This window comes from Stigmatopora argus, chromosome 18 (genome assembly GCF_051989625.1).
Source record: "Stigmatopora argus isolate UIUO_Sarg chromosome 18, RoL_Sarg_1.0, whole genome shotgun sequence".
Taxonomy (NCBI): Eukaryota; Metazoa; Chordata; class Actinopteri; order Syngnathiformes; family Syngnathidae; genus Stigmatopora; species Stigmatopora argus.
In genome coordinates, this window is record NC_135404.1 from 14,492,038 (window position 1) to 14,507,436 (window position 15,399).

The following is a 15,399-nucleotide window of genomic DNA, read 5'->3' on the forward strand; positions in this document are numbered from 1 at the left end:
CCCTTTCCTCCACTTGCTACTAGAACTCAGCACTGAAGTAAAATATATATATAAATATTATTATTTTTTAAAATATATATTATATTTTTTAAAATATATATTATATATATGTATATTTTTAAATATATATTATATATTTTTTAAAATATATATTATAGATTTTTTTAATATATATAATATATATTATTTTTTTTTTAAATATGTACTATATATATTATATTTTTTTTAAATAGGGGTGACCCTACTTTGCTATTTTTCGCTTATAGCGGCTATGTATGATCCACATTAACCGCGATAACCGAGGGATTACTGTACATATCAACCACCAAGTAGAAAAAAACCCAATGAAATGCAGTTTATACAAGCGATTCAAATCCAAATTCAGTATTTTATTGCTATAAAGAACCCGAACAAGCAACGTCAAGCCATGCCACCGTTGACCTTTTGGCCTCTCCCTCTTTTAAGCGTCGCTAATGCCACCCGTGCCACCTGCTGTCGTCCTGAAGCCGGGTCAGCTCGCTTAAAAGATCCCACTCAGCCGACGATATGTACTACTTATGTCACACCCACGTATCTTATTGTACCTGACATTTACCACTAACTAATGAATTTAAACAGAGCGTAAACGCGTGGGTGAGCCATATGCTTAAACGGAGTCCTTTTTCTATTCAATGACTCACCACAAATAAGCTTAAGAGGTTTCTTCAACCTGTTCCGTGAAAAAGTCGCAACATTTTGAAAAAAAAATAGGTACATTGGACAACAGCAATATTTATTTGTGTTCAGTTTAGCATTGATAAGCAGTTATTTTATTATTGTTACCCCCCACAAATACCCGTTGTGGCATCATCTCTTTTTAAATTGCACATTTAATATCAAATTAATTTGATAATACATACAAAATGGCACTTGAGTCCCTACAAAGGCCACACGAACAATTATGTAGCATTAAAAGTGCAAAACAGCTACACATTTTGAAAAAACACTTGCCGGTACGTACACTACTACAACACACACACGTGTAGTATATTAAAAGTAGACCTCCATTGTTCTTATACTAACAATAATAAATACTGTCCACACATTTACAGTGTTTTATAACAAGAAACCAGTCCGCCATGAACACAATTCTCCATTTAAATAGGGTTTTTTTCAAAATGGACAAGGCAAGGGAGGAAAGCACTGTTAAAATTGACCGTCTAATTGCAGGCTTAATGCCCCTATTGATGTTTTATTTCTTTTTATTTCTCCCAAAGAGCGACTTTCCGAACTAATCACTTCAGGATACGCCATGTGATTGATTTTGGCTCCAAGCCGATTTCCCCCGTTAAGCAATAGACATAACATTAGCCAGACCTTGGAGATAATCTCCTATCCGACTCTCTCCTGGACGGCACGCAACGGCAGCTCACATGTCAGGCCGAGTCCGGCTCCCTCCGAATGGCGGCGTGGGTCTACGGTCTACTGATTCGACACCAAAAATAAAGCTATCTACGGCACGGTTATTTTCCAACATGAGCTTTTCACAGTTTGGAGGGGGGGAAAAAAACGAATGGTCGGACATGGTTGCTAAGGCAGACGCTTAGTTATTAGGCAGCCTCTCTTGACACATCTCCAAGGGCCTCTTGAAGGCACCCCGCCCAAACACCTCCACGTTCGCCGCGAGCCACGAGATCACGTTACCCGGCAAGTACGAGGTACAGTTGGCCATGGACTGGATCTCGGCCGGTTTCAGGAGACGGTCCCAGACGTTGACTTGACTCAGTTCGCCCACAAAGGCCTGTCCGGCGTCAAAGCGTCCACCGACGACATCCTGGAGACAGCAACGTTGTTAAGGATGATTGGGGGATTTGCGCGTCAATCTTCTGAAAACATTAGTTAGTTTTGATTGGCAGGTTTTTACTCAAGTCCGACTATTTTTCTTGTTGTTGGATGTCTGCGCAGCATTATGGTATAACAAGACCCACCTTCAATATATATTGATCCATATTATCCATTTACTCATTTGAATTCATGATAGCTGATTGAAATGAGAGTTTTCCAGAACACAAAATGCTCTTTATTAGCGACAAGCTGAATTTGGTACGATATTATTTATTTGGTTATTTTATTTTTATTATATTTATTATTATTAGACCTAATATATATGTATATATACACAATATATATGTTACATCAGGGACCGCTGCCCTTTTTTTATTTGGCAAATGATAAAATCATTGAATATGGCCCCCACAGGAATCTTAAGTTTACACACTTAGAGAAGCAATCACTCGTGTATTAGAATCCGACAGCTGTTTCTGACCACCATAAAAAAATGCAACTCTGTATGTTGCACGGTTTGGACAAACGTAGCGAGAGAATCTTAACATACACCCATAAATCACGCTTTATAAGGATTATAGATAAGACAGTGTCTCTTTCTAAATAACCCGCGCCTTCCTGCTATTTATACATAAGGTCCATTGTCACCAATTAGGGAGCCGTAACGTAATACCTGCTCTTGGCCCAGGATGATAACGCCTCCCGGTTTAATAGGGTGCCACGCTGCCAGGTTGTCTCCGCCCCCTTGCCTTTCTCCGTCCTGAAAGGCCTCCCACTGACCATCCCTGGTGGTCCAGCTGATGCAGATGTGGTGCCACCTTCCGTCACGCACGTCCAAGGGCAGTTGCGCCACCTAGCCCGTCAAATCCCGTTACGACGACGGCGGCCATTTTATGGGGAGAAACGGCGACGGCTCACCTTGTCGTTGATGAGCAGTTCCATGGGGTTGTTTCCCCACTCGATCAGCACGATCTCGTTGGCCTGGCCGGGCACGCCGTATGAGAAGGGGGTCCCGATGCCCGGCGTGGCGCGGGACTTGATCCACATGCAGAGGGTGAAGGCGTACATCTCAGGGAGGCTCTCGGTCACGCGGCCGAACAGGTAGTTTGTACGCTGGGGGAGACAGAGCTTGAACTGCTCGGCGGACTTGTAGTCTTCCCCTCCTGCATTTGGAGAAGGGAGATGCGATCAATGCTTGTGGGGATTCCCATGCGCTGATCTTCATGACTTTCGCCACAACATTTATTTTTGTTTCGCCGCTAAAAACGTTTTAGTTTCCCGGCCGACTTTAGGCGATAGGCGGGATTCTGGGGAACCAGAAGTCCAGTCACTCGGCCGTGTATGTTTTGGACTGCACATCAAGTTGAAAAACAATACATGACTACTTATCTATGTTTTATTATGTTGACTACTTATCTATGTTTTATTATGTTGACTACTTATCTATGTTTTATTATGTTGACTACTTATCTATGTTTTATTATGTTGACTACTTATCTATGTTTTATTATGTTGACTACTTATCTATGTTTTATTATGTTGACTACTTATCTATGTTTTATTATGTTGACTACTTATCTATGTTTTATTATGTTGACTACTTATTTATGTTTTATTATGTTGACTACTTATCTATGTTTTATTATGTTGACTACTTATCTATGTTTTATTATGTTGACTACTTATTTATGTTTTATTATGTTGACTACTTATTTATGTTGACTACTACTTATTTATTTTGTTGACTACTTATCTCTGTTGACTACTACTTGTTTATTTTGTTGACTACTTATCTCTGTTGACTACTACTTATTTATTATGTTGACTACTTATCTATGTTGACTACTACTACTTACTTATTATGTTGACTACTTATCTATGTTGACTACTTATCTATTTTGACTACTACTATTTACTTATTATGTTGACTACTTTTCTATGTCCACTACTTATCTATGTTGACTACCTATCTATGTTGACCACTACTTATTTATTATGTTGACAACTTATGTATTGATGAGCTATTTAATATTATTTATTTATTATGTATCTGTCTGTTTGTTTGTTTGTTGTTTGTGCACTTCCCTACCTATTTATGTTGTCGACAACTTATTCATTGATTATCTATGCACGTATTTATTAGTTATTGTCATTATTTGTTGATTGATTATTTGTGTGTTTGTTTGCAGTTGTTATCTGTGCACTTTGTGGTAAAAGCTTTAAATCTCATTCTACTTGGAAAATCAAAATCAAAGCGTTCGAATCATTTTTTTTTTAGGATAATGTGGCTGTGGACTTTACCTTTCTCCAGCTCGCTTATCCTATCCACTAGCTCGTTGAGCGTATTTTCCGTCTTGAGTTGGTACTCGGCGGTGACGTTGGTCAGCACGCTCTTCTCCTCCTCCAGGTTGTCGACTTTCCTCAGGAGCTGCTTTTCCAGCTCCACCAAGCGACGCTGCAGCAATTCACGCAGCTCGCTGGGAAATGGCGCGCCAGATAGGTTGGCCCGCAGCTGCTGTTGCTAAACAGGGATAAGCAGGAAGTGGACGCAGGTGATCTCGGACGTTAGGCGGCGGGGATGCTTTCCACGGCGCCGCGGGATTCCAAGAACATGTCTGACTTGTTTACAAATGGAAGAATTAAGAGCTGGAGCTCGATTTTATTTATTATATCTGGCAGTATGACTTTGGAAAAAGGAAATAATTCAAGTGCAATATTCTCAAAATTGGATTTGTAATATGTCTTTTGTGACACCAGTCCTATATTTTTTTGAACTGTTGACTATTTTTGTATTTAAACACTCCAATTTTACATATTGTATTTTTACTATAATTTTTTATTTGATTTTTAGCTTTAGCTTTTAATGCACTGCCACCCTAAAGACAAAATGATAGGTCGCCAATACAAACAAATGTAAATAAAACATTTTTTTGAAAAGTAATTAATAATTAGTGTTGTTACCAATATGGCCCTAAAACAAAATCATTGAGAAATTTGTGCGATATGTACTTTTTGGGATGTAAATTTTCATTGGTTGCCACCCCTCCCACTCCAAAAGGATTGGACGTCTAGTGCTGTCAATGTCAGCCAATAACGGCCAATTAGTTTATCACTATTAGACATCCAATCCATTCGAATGGGGAACGTTGTTTTGTTCGCTGCCACTCCTCCTGATTCGAATGGATTGGACATCTACCGCTGTTAATGTAATATTAAAAGAAAATATTCCTAAAAAATACCTGTACGTGATGTTACATTTGCCGTGTTATGACATCATCTTCCATTCTAGATCATCTATACACATTCAATATCGATCCAATGAAAAATACTGAATTTGACTCAATTTTGGGGGGTGTTTCTAATCAATTTGGTGAATAAAAACAGTTTTTACGCATTGAAAAGAACTGACAACTAACCTCCAAGTTCTCCAGTCGGTCCTTGAGCCCTTGCATGGTTTTCCCCAGATTCTCCACCGTGTCATTGGGGTCCCTAGGCACGTCCCCCATTGTATTTTGCTTGACTTGGCCCCCCCACAGAGCCCCCTTTTCGTACTTTCTATCATCAGTGCTTGACCCACAGAGGGACAATTTGGTGGTCAGCTCGTTGATGGTGACCAATTGCTTGGAAATGCTCTCTTTCTGCATCACGATGGTCTCCCGGAGCTGCATGACGGTGTTACGGAGCTCCTCTTCTTGCCCTGCCCCGCCACCACCGCCGATTTCGGGCAACAGTGTCACCGGGCAGCCGGTGTCTCCGACCAGGGGAATCGCTCGGCAAATGTACCGTTTTCCGTCATCCGCTTGCCCGCTGGCTCGATGCCGACACCCCGGGGCGCATAACATAAGCAAAAAAGTAGTTAAAAGAGAAAACATACCTGAAAATGACGATAATTTACGCCTAAAATCGGAAGAAAGGGGACGGAAAACTCTACCGAGCCATGCGTAAATAAAAAAGCCGGTCAGGATTTACGCACGGCCGATTCGCAAATAGTCGTTAATTATGGAAAAAGGAATGACTAATGTGTGAACTATCGAGAGTTAAAAGCCGTTGTAGGAAAATGTGGGTTATTTTCCCGGAGCGATGACTATTCCTGAACAAGGTGTTTGCTCCTGATCTGACACTTCCTCTTTAGGGAAAGAGGATTACCCCCAAAAAAGGTGTCTCCACAACGGCTGGGATTGGCTGTAGTAGCTTGACGTCAGGAGTCCTTTGGCTCACACCTTCATTTTTTTGATTTATTCTTTTTTAGCCTTGAGTTAAGGAATAATTATAGGCATTTCAGCATGCCAAATGCTGGACAGCGCATCGGCCTCACAGTTCTAGCGTCCTGGGTTCAAATCGAGGTCACGTCCACCTATGTGGTGTTTGCATGTTTTGCATCACTCATTGGCATACCTGTCAACCTCTGCCGATAACTGCCCTTATAAATGATTATGATTCCCCTTACAAACCCCCAAAAAACCTTACAAACACCGTACGAGTCGGGGAATGAATTAACTCTTGAAATATGAAATAAAGGACAGTGGGAATTTAGGAACAAGCATATTTTTGGAAAGAAAAACATTTTTACCAATAATAGTGAAACCTTAAAAAAAATAAAAAACTGTGTTATAACTATCATCTGATTATCTATGTATGTATTTGTTGCTGTAGCTATTAGAGCATGACACTCACTTGTAAACGGACGCAAAGGACAAATGAGGATGGCGTACGTCAACAATTAGCATCAGCTGTCTCCCTGGTTGCCAAAGGTCAATAAATCCTGGTGGGAAGACGTGAAGACAAACTGCTGAGCCCAGAAAAGCATCTCCAAATGAAACTGTCCCTCAATAACATCATATTCACGCAATGGGAAGTCCTTCACTCGAGTATTTAATCTCAATGGTATAAAATCCCTTTTAACATGTTGAATTTAATAAAAAAAAAACAATGTCAAGAAAAATTGTACACTGTGCGACAAATATTATTGAAGTACTTAAAATTGGGGGAGACATTTAACTCGTTTTTTCATGCAAAAACTAATTTTTAATCTACAAAAAGAAAAAAAATCAACATATGACTGTTACTCTCAGTGGTATAAAATCCATTTTAACATGTTGAATTTAATAAAAAAAACAATGTCAAAAAAATGGTACACTATGCGACAAACATTATTGACGTACATAAAATTGGGGGAGTGATTTTCCTCATGTTTTCATGAAAAAACACATTTTTAATCTACAAAAAGAAAAAAACATTATAGACTGTTACTCTCAATGGTATAAAATCCCTTTTAACATGTTGAATTTAATGAAAAACAGTGTCAAGAAAAATTATACACTATGCGACAAACATTATTGAAGTACTTAAAATTCGGGGAATTATTCAACTGATAATTTTCCCAAAAATAAATTCACAGATTTCCACATTGCCCACAAAAAAATAATAAAATAAAATCCATTATGGTCAGCTTGGCTCCTCGCATGAAAAATAACATCTTTTTTATGCCCACCATGAAAGGAAATAGAAGCCTGAATAGATTTTCCGTGTATTATGAATCATTCTGTGTACTGGAAAGTGCACTTCTCTCTATGTATGATCAAGATGAACAAAAAAAAGGTGGTCACCAGGTTACAACAAAAAACACAAGTCTAATGGACATGCGACCAGTCTTTTATAGATGGAGTAATGCTGTTTTTTTTATCACATTAAAAAACTAATGAAACAAACAACATTCTCGGTATGTTTTAGCAAGGTGTCATATTAACAAATGTGTCAATTATCATGGACATTGTGTGACATTTTTTTTAAAAGGAATATTGTGTTCTTTAGCTTCTCAGGAGGGTTTTAAATGACAGACAATTGCTAATTAAAGACCGCCAGCTAGAAAGGATGGGGGCAGATGGACTGGAAGATAAATCAAGACTTCATTATTGTCCCTGCTGTTACCGAGGCACTTTAATTATTATTTTTTTCGTCCATCGGCCTTGCTAGAAGAATGCTTTCAAGAGTTGATCACTGTCAGTGAAGTAGCACCACAGGAAATAAGAAAATATAGGCCCAAGGTTTTTAAAGATGATAACAAAAGTAGGAGTTATAAATTGCAATTTGCATACGAAACAGCTCATTTCTCTGAAGATGATCTCTGATGATGCCTATGTGGCCTAAAATTCAGAATAACCTCACCAACAAGTGAGAATAAAGCAGAAGTAATGCTTAATTTAGTGTAATGTCAGATTTATGTGCATTGTTTTTTGGATTTATTGCTTCTAGTGAGCAGCAAAACGTTCAATTGTACTAAAAATAAGGAAATGTTAAAGACCACAGATTAAAAAACAAAAGGCAAGAGTATCTAATCTGCCATCTTGTGGAAAGAAAACGACATTAACTACACAAGGAAAAAATAATTCAAATGTTTGCAAGAAAAGTTTATATCAAAATGCAAGTAAATATGGATTAATCCCACTCAGAGCCATTTAATGTTTAATGCAAAATCAAAACAAAAACACTTAAATTTGTACACATTAATCTCTTATGATTAGTAAAAGGCTGTTCATGAATTTTGTTGCTACAAGAACATTGATAGGACAAAGTATATTTGATATGATCAATTTCGCTTCAGCATAGAAAACTGTCTTTTCCCAGCTACCGTAGACTCAACACAGACCATCGAAAACGAAGGTAATACACCACCCGCCTGCAAGAAATGTATCCTTACGCTTGCACTAGAAAAGCATTTATTGTTCAATAACATTCACGGAATGCACAAAATGACCACAATTGGAATACATTATCACCAAAGTCATGAATAACATTTGAATTTATAGTGAATATACACCAAAACAGAACACTTGGTACACGACACGCGGAAGGATATTGTTCACATCCATGCTCCAACGAAGAGTGTTAGCGCGGCGGTTGCTTGCTAGCTGCACGCTCCTTCTGTTGGACTAGGTAAGACTAGTACTTGTTTACTATATTGTTGATATGCTTGGACCACATGATTCTTTTTTATCCGATAGTCTTAAATGCACCTTTTGGATGCTCCTTGATCGCATGCACCCGTTGGGAAAGAACAAACATTTTTCTTCCCCACTGATGGACAAAATTCCGTTTCTCTTTTGTTTTTAGACGCTAATTTATGGGCCATTACTCGTAAAAAACATTTTGGCGGAATCAGCATTTATATCCAATCAATAAAGTGCCACATGATTGATGCATTTACCTGAACACGCCGTATCCTGTGCAAAAAGTTCCGGGATGGTATCCTTGCAGGTATTTGTTATATTTAACCACTCAAACATATTGCGATCGGTCATAATAATGGCTTTGAAGAAAGTATAAAGTCTCAGATTCACTAATTTTCAGCTTGATTGCGTTTTAAGATATAGGATTGTGGATAAAATGTTTTAATTTGGGCTCTGTTCGCGTCCATAATCTAAGGCTGGACGAGTTAACGCCTAATTATTAACATATTTTTACTATGTATTAACTCGTTGCGGCTGAAAAAACACTGTTACTAATATCATTTACATTTAAAATAAGTGTGTACTAAATACAGTGCTTTTGCATCCATGAGTTGTACCCATGAACTATTTTGAGGATATTACAAAATGTCCATTTATGTTTAAAAACAGCTTGTTTTCCTATTAAATAATAATAATGTAATATATTTTGTGCCTTCCCTTGTTAACATTGCTTTTTCGTTCTTTCTTATTTATTGATGACTTATTTGTCTGTTGTTTTTATTTGTGCACTAGGTGGTGAAAGTTTTAAATGTAATTTTATTTTATAACATTTCTTTCTGCTTTCTTGGGTTTAATATATATTTTTTGTCTTTTCTTTCCAACAGTGATGAAAATATGAGCGCCCGCTGAGATCTGCCACTTTCCCCAACCGTTTCCCAGTCTGTCCCAGTTGCACGCAATGGCTTTTGGACCAGCTCCCAGTCCAACCGTGGTGGACCAGACCACACTGATGAAGAAATACCTGCAGTTCGTGGCAGCGCTCACTGATGCCAACACACGTCAGTCACTTCATTCGTTGTTTTTAGACTAAGTTAGGCCAGGGGTGGGGAACCTATGGCTCAGGAGCCGTATGCGGTTGCATATGGCTGTGAGTTTCAAATATGATGACGGAGCTGAGTCCCAAACACACGCCGCCACTGTAGTGTTGACTCTACCTCTAGCATCGCTAAATTTATAATTTTTTATTAGTCTCTTCTGCATGAAGTCTCATTGATACTCATTGGTGCTCATTGGTGCTCATTGGTGCTCATTGGTGCTCATTGGTGCTCATTGGTGCTCATTGGTGCTCATTGATGCTCATTGGTGCTCATTGATGTTCATTGGTTCATTGATGCTCATTAATGCTCATTGATGCTCATTGATGCTCATTGATGCTCAATGATGCTCATTGATGCTCATTGATGCTCATTGATGTTCATTGATGTTCATTGATGCTCGTGGATGCTCATTGATGCTCATTGATGTTCATTGATGCTCATTGATACTCATTGATGCTCATTGATGCTCATTGGTTCATTGATGCTCATTGGTTCATTTATGCACAATGACGCTCATTGGTTCATTGATACTCATTGATGCTCAATGGCGCTCAATGATGCTCATTGACGCACATTGATGCACATTGATGCATGTTGATGCATGTTGATGCACGTTGATGCTCATTGATGCTCATTGATGCTCATTGGTTCATTGATGCTCATTGATGCTCAATGATGCTCATTGATGCTCAATGATGCTCATTGATGCTCAATGATGCTCATTGATGCTCAATGATGCTCATTGGTTCATTGGTTCATTGATGCTCATTGATGCTCAATGATGCTCATTGATGCTCAATGATGCTCATTGACGCTCAATGATGCTCATTTACGCTCAATGATGCTCATTGGTGCTCAATTATGCTCATTGGTTCATTGATGCTCATTGATGCTCATTGATGCTCATTGATGCTCATTGATGCCCATTGATGCTCATTGATGCTCATTGATGCTCAATGATGCTCAATGATGCTCAATGATGCTCAATGATGCTCAATGATGCTCAATGATGTTCAATGATGCTCATTGATTCTCATTGATACTCATTGATTAGCAACAGTGTAACAATGTTGTCAAAATAATTCAGGGACTTTTTTGTACTTTAAAAAAGGTGAAATGACTAAAAATGCAGACTTTCATGTATTTTTACTTAAAAATTCCGAGTCTGGCTCTCGAGGAAGAACATTTAAAAATATAAATTGTTTATGACTCTCTCTGCCAAAGAGGTTCCCGACCCCTGGGTTAGGCACTATTTATTTGTAGCATTGGAGATGTGATGAGAGCGATACGCTTTAGTCCAGTCAAAGGTACATGCATGTGGGTGTGGGTGTTTGGGTGAATGTTTGCGTGTGTGAGTGTACCTTTTTATCAAACTGGCGATGAAAGCTAAACTGATAAGATCTGAGAATCCCTGCTCGACACACAACTACATTGACGGTAAACTTTTCTCAACAAATTTGATTAACAATTGACTTTTCCGTCAACATTCAGCCGATGAAACAAAGCTCAAGATGATGCAAGAAGTCAGCGAGAACTTTGAGGTGAGTTCCCAAAAAACAACAACAGATTTTATCCATTATTTGAATCCAATCGTCAAAAATAAATACATTTTGGCATTCATCTCATTATTTGTTTTGACTGTAAAATAATGCCTCATTCGTTTAAAGGACTGCTAATTTTTTTCGTCAAACTGACTTCTCAAGTTTGCAAAAAAAAAATTTAATGTTGGCTTTTGCATATTTAAAAATAAGATAAAACATGTTTTTTTAAATGATGTAAACCAGCTTGATTGGATATAATATGATACAATGTAAAAAAAAAAAGTGTTATAGCTATGGGATTGAATGCTAATACTCTCAACGCAGTGTTTATAACGTGATGATGCTTTTTAAAAATTTTGTATTTTTATTTTTTTTGTCAGAACGTGACATCCTCGCCTCAGTACTCCACCTTCTTGGAACACATAATCCCTCGCTTCCTCACCTTTCTTCAAGACGGAGAGGTGCAGTTTCTACAAGAAAAGCCAACACAGGTCTGTGGATAAGCAGTAGCCAACGCGTAATGCATTACAGATGTACATTTTCAAAATAAAAGCGTGTCGCATTCCCGTAGCAATTGCGGAAGCTGGTGTTAGAAATCATCCACCGCATTCCTACCAACGAACACCTTCGACAGCACACCAAGAACATCCTCTCGGTCATGTTCCGCTTCCTGGAGGTAAGGCTTCTTCGAAATTCAAAATAAAATGCATTTTTGACGTAGCTTGATTGGAGCGCTTTTGTTTTGAAATTTCTCTTTCAGATTGAAAACGAGGAGAATGTCCTGATATGTCTTCGTATTATTATCGAACTGCACAAACAATTCCGTCCGCAAATTTCACAGGAGGTGAGAATGTGTTATTATATGAAATATGTTATTGCACTTTTTAAATTAGGGAATGTAATCGTGATTATCGCATTATTTGGGGCGTCTTGAATATTTTTGGGAATTTTGTCAAGGGAAAATAAAAGAGTAATGAAAGGACTATTTTTCACAATCAATATATAACATAATTTATTTTTCATATTAAATAGGACTAACCATATTTGTACATTTTTATGATAGTGTTTTACATAGTGGGAAACTGAAAAGCATATTCCTAAACCTAAATGACAATGTAGACCATTTTTAAGGTGAGGATTATTTTTCACAATAAATATATAACATAATTTAGTATTATTTTAGGTATTAGGACCAACTATATTCGCACTAATACAATAGTATTTTTATGAAAGTGTATTTCCTAGTGGGAAATTGAAAATCATATTCCTAAACTTTAAACATAATGTGCGCCATTTTTTCCATGTTTAAAATAAGAGAATTTTAAGGACTATTTTTCCACAATAAATTTATAACATAATTTAGAATTATTTTAGGTATTAAATAGGACCAACTATATTCGTACTCGTACAATAGTATTTTAATGATAGTGATTTACGTAGTGGGAAATTGAAAATCATAAGATTAGATAATGTGCACAATTTTTTTCAATTTTTAAAACAAGAGTATTTAAATGACTATTTTTCACAATCAATATGTAACATAATTTATTCATTCACTTTTAGATATTAGGAAGGACAAACAATATTCTCACTTGTACAATCATATTTAATATATAGTGTTTCCCATAGTGGGAAATTGAATATCATTGTTCTAAACCTTGAACATCATCTTTTCAGATTCACCACTTTCTGGATTTTGTCAAGCAGATTTACAAAGAACTTCCAAAAGTAGTCGTAAGTCCTCATTTGCTTCATCTTTTTCATTTTTTTTTTACACGTCTTAATTTTAATGTTTCATACATCACCAAAACATATTTTTGTGTGTCTTTTTGCGCTCTAGGCTCGGTATTTTGAAAACCCTCAGGTGATCGCAGAGAACACGGTGCCCTCGCCGGAAATGGTCGGGATGATCACCTCAGTCTTGGTGAAGACTGCACCCGAGAGAGAAGACAGTGAAACGCGAACGGTGAAATATTCATTTCATCATTTCTTAGGCCCACTTACCACCTTTAAGCAATAGGTGGGGCCAGAGCTCCACATTTTACTTGAAACATTACTACAGAAGACACATCAACTGTACACTTAAATCAGGGGTCGGGAACCTTTTTGACAGAGAGAGCCATAAACAATTCATATTTTCAAATATTATTCCTTGAGAGCCATACTCATAATTTAACATACATGAAAAATGTGCACCTTTTTTTTTACTAATTTCACCCCTTTGAAAGTACAAAAACTCCCTGAATTCTTTTGCCAACATTGTTACGCTGTTGCTAATCACTGTATGCATAAAGAGTCGTATAATTAAAAGAATAATGATTAAAGCGGTGCTAGATGTAGCGTCGATGCCACAGACTTGATGCTCCTATTGGTGCATTCAGAAATCCATATATTAACTGACAGGTTATCTGGGAGCCATATGCAGCAACCAAAAGAGCCACATAAGGCTCCCGAGCCATAGGTTCCCTACCCCTGACTTAAATTATACTATTCCAGATTATTACATTTTGTTGATATGCATTGTATTTAGTCCATAAAAGTATGTATGTATTGTGACTTTTTCATAAAGCATGAACATTTTTTTTGTCTTTCCTCCAGCACACCATCATCCCACGAGGATCTTTGTCTCTGAAAGTGTTAGCAGAACTGCCGCTCATCGTGGTACTCATGTATCAGGTGAGGGACGTTTTTAAAAAGCAGCAGAATATTGTGAAAATATACAGTGGTACCTCGAGATACGAGCTTAATTCGTTCCGGGACTGAGCTCGTATGTCGGGAGCACTTTTTGCACGGCAACGTGCTCGTAACATAACATGAACAAATTTAAATGAACTTGGATTACGATGCAGACACACTCAAAAATACGTTTAATCTAACCTTACACTAAACGTAATTCTAATTGTGTTTGAAATTTTGATACCTTTCTTCTCCCGAGTTGGCTCTTTTGGCCCCGCCTCCACCCTGACTTTCAGATGCAACCAATCGAGGGTTGTTTGCTTTTGTATTCCCTTCAAAATATTCCCAAAATGATGCACACAAATGTCCTCACCATAGGATAACGCACAACCACTTGCCAACAAGAAGTAGTATATACTCCTCTCGTATTAGCGATCGCTCCGCCATTTGCACTGACTAACAGGGAACAAAAAACACTGAAAAAAATGCAACGCCCCGCCCAGTGCTCGTAGAGATATTATACGAGGGAGTTGCGACCGGAAAGACAGTGGCCATAATGTTCTCATCTGAATCCCCACTGTAAAATTGAGGGATTTAGCGAGTCTCCGCCCACATTTATATACATTTTATTCCTAAATTTCAACCTAAGCATTCACAACAGGAGGGAATGTACTTATTCCCGTACATTACAAGAGGATTGGCAAACAACTTAGACACGAAAAGCCAAAAGCTGTCGGCTCGTATATCAAAATTTGTCTCGTATCTCAAGATAAATATTGGCTCAAAATTTTACTCGTATCTCAAGATAAATATTGGCTCAAAATGTTACTCGTATCTCAAATTGCTTGTATGTCAAGGTACCACTGTATTGCATTTTTTAAATTTATTTTAATTTTTTTTTTTACTGGAGGCAGATGCTATGTTATGAAGTACTTTCTGCTTGACTCATTTGCGTTTTTTTGCATGATTGAAGTTGGGAGTGGGGTGCCTAGAGTTTATGGATTCACATTTTCCACAAGTGCTGATTAATCCTAGAACGAAATCCGCTCGTATTTAATTGCATTCCAATCATTTTGTTTTCCACTTTTCACTCATTTTGTCTGCCCCGCAGCTCTACAAGCTGAATATTCACAACGTGGTGTCAGAGTTTGTGCCCCTCATCATGAGCACCATCATGCTGCAGGTTTCTCCACAAGCCAGGTAACCCAATCCAAGTCAATTCATTTTCATTTTATGGCCCTTCCAATGAAATTGGCCACACTTTTAATAGGATGGTATCCCCAGCAACCTTCTCCGCATTACTTCTTCCCGGCA

General features: G+C 37.9%; 2 protein-coding genes across 3 annotated transcripts in view; one reads left to right on the forward strand and one right to left on the reverse strand.

Annotated features, from left to right (window-relative positions):
• Nucleotides 1–755: 755 nt before the first annotated feature.
• LOC144093248 (neuronal pentraxin-2-like) lies at nucleotides 756–5,937 on the reverse strand. Its single transcript, XM_077626599.1, has 5 exons — nucleotides 5,241–5,937; nucleotides 4,126–4,345; nucleotides 2,743–2,987; nucleotides 2,498–2,677; nucleotides 756–1,813 (listed from the first exon to the last, which is right to left on the reverse strand). The coding sequence occupies exons 1-5, from the start codon at nucleotides 5,694–5,696 to the stop codon at nucleotides 1,583–1,585; spliced, it is 1,332 nt and encodes a 443-aa protein (XP_077482725.1). The 5' UTR covers nucleotides 5,697–5,937; the 3' UTR covers nucleotides 756–1,582.
• Nucleotides 5,938–8,637: 2,700 nt separating this feature from the next.
• LOC144092755 (transformation/transcription domain-associated protein-like) overlaps nucleotides 8,638–15,399 on the forward strand; it is a 78,613-nt gene continuing 71,851 nt past the window's right edge. For both annotated transcript variants that reach the window (XM_077625826.1, XM_077625827.1), the window contains exons 1-10: nucleotides 8,638–8,757; nucleotides 9,656–9,829; nucleotides 11,360–11,409; nucleotides 11,790–11,900; nucleotides 11,981–12,085; nucleotides 12,170–12,253; nucleotides 13,087–13,143; nucleotides 13,250–13,375; nucleotides 14,008–14,085; nucleotides 15,197–15,285. In XM_077625826.1, the coding sequence (XP_077481952.1) occupies nucleotides 9,730–9,829; nucleotides 11,360–11,409; nucleotides 11,790–11,900; nucleotides 11,981–12,085; nucleotides 12,170–12,253; nucleotides 13,087–13,143; nucleotides 13,250–13,375; nucleotides 14,008–14,085; nucleotides 15,197–15,285 (800 nt within the window). In that variant the 5' untranslated portion in view covers nucleotides 8,638–8,757; nucleotides 9,656–9,729. The remainder of the gene's footprint in view (nucleotides 8,758–9,655; nucleotides 9,830–11,359; nucleotides 11,410–11,789; nucleotides 11,901–11,980; nucleotides 12,086–12,169; nucleotides 12,254–13,086; nucleotides 13,144–13,249; nucleotides 13,376–14,007; nucleotides 14,086–15,196; nucleotides 15,286–15,399) is intronic.

Bases quoted from the DNA above. Each gene is read 5' to 3' on its own strand.
- LOC144093248 (XM_077626599.1), bottom strand. From the start codon at position 5,696: ATGTTTTCTCTTTTAACTACTTTTTTGCTTATGTTATGCGCCCCGGGG. The intron at 4,346-5,240 runs GTTAGTTGTCAG...ATCCCTGTTTAG, and splicing joins ACCGACTGGAGAACTTGGAG to CAACAGCAGCTGCGGGCCAA. The intron at 2,678-2,742 runs GTGAGCCGTCGC...TTGACGGGCTAG, and splicing joins AACTGCTCATCAACGACAAG to GTGGCGCAACTGCCCTTGGA.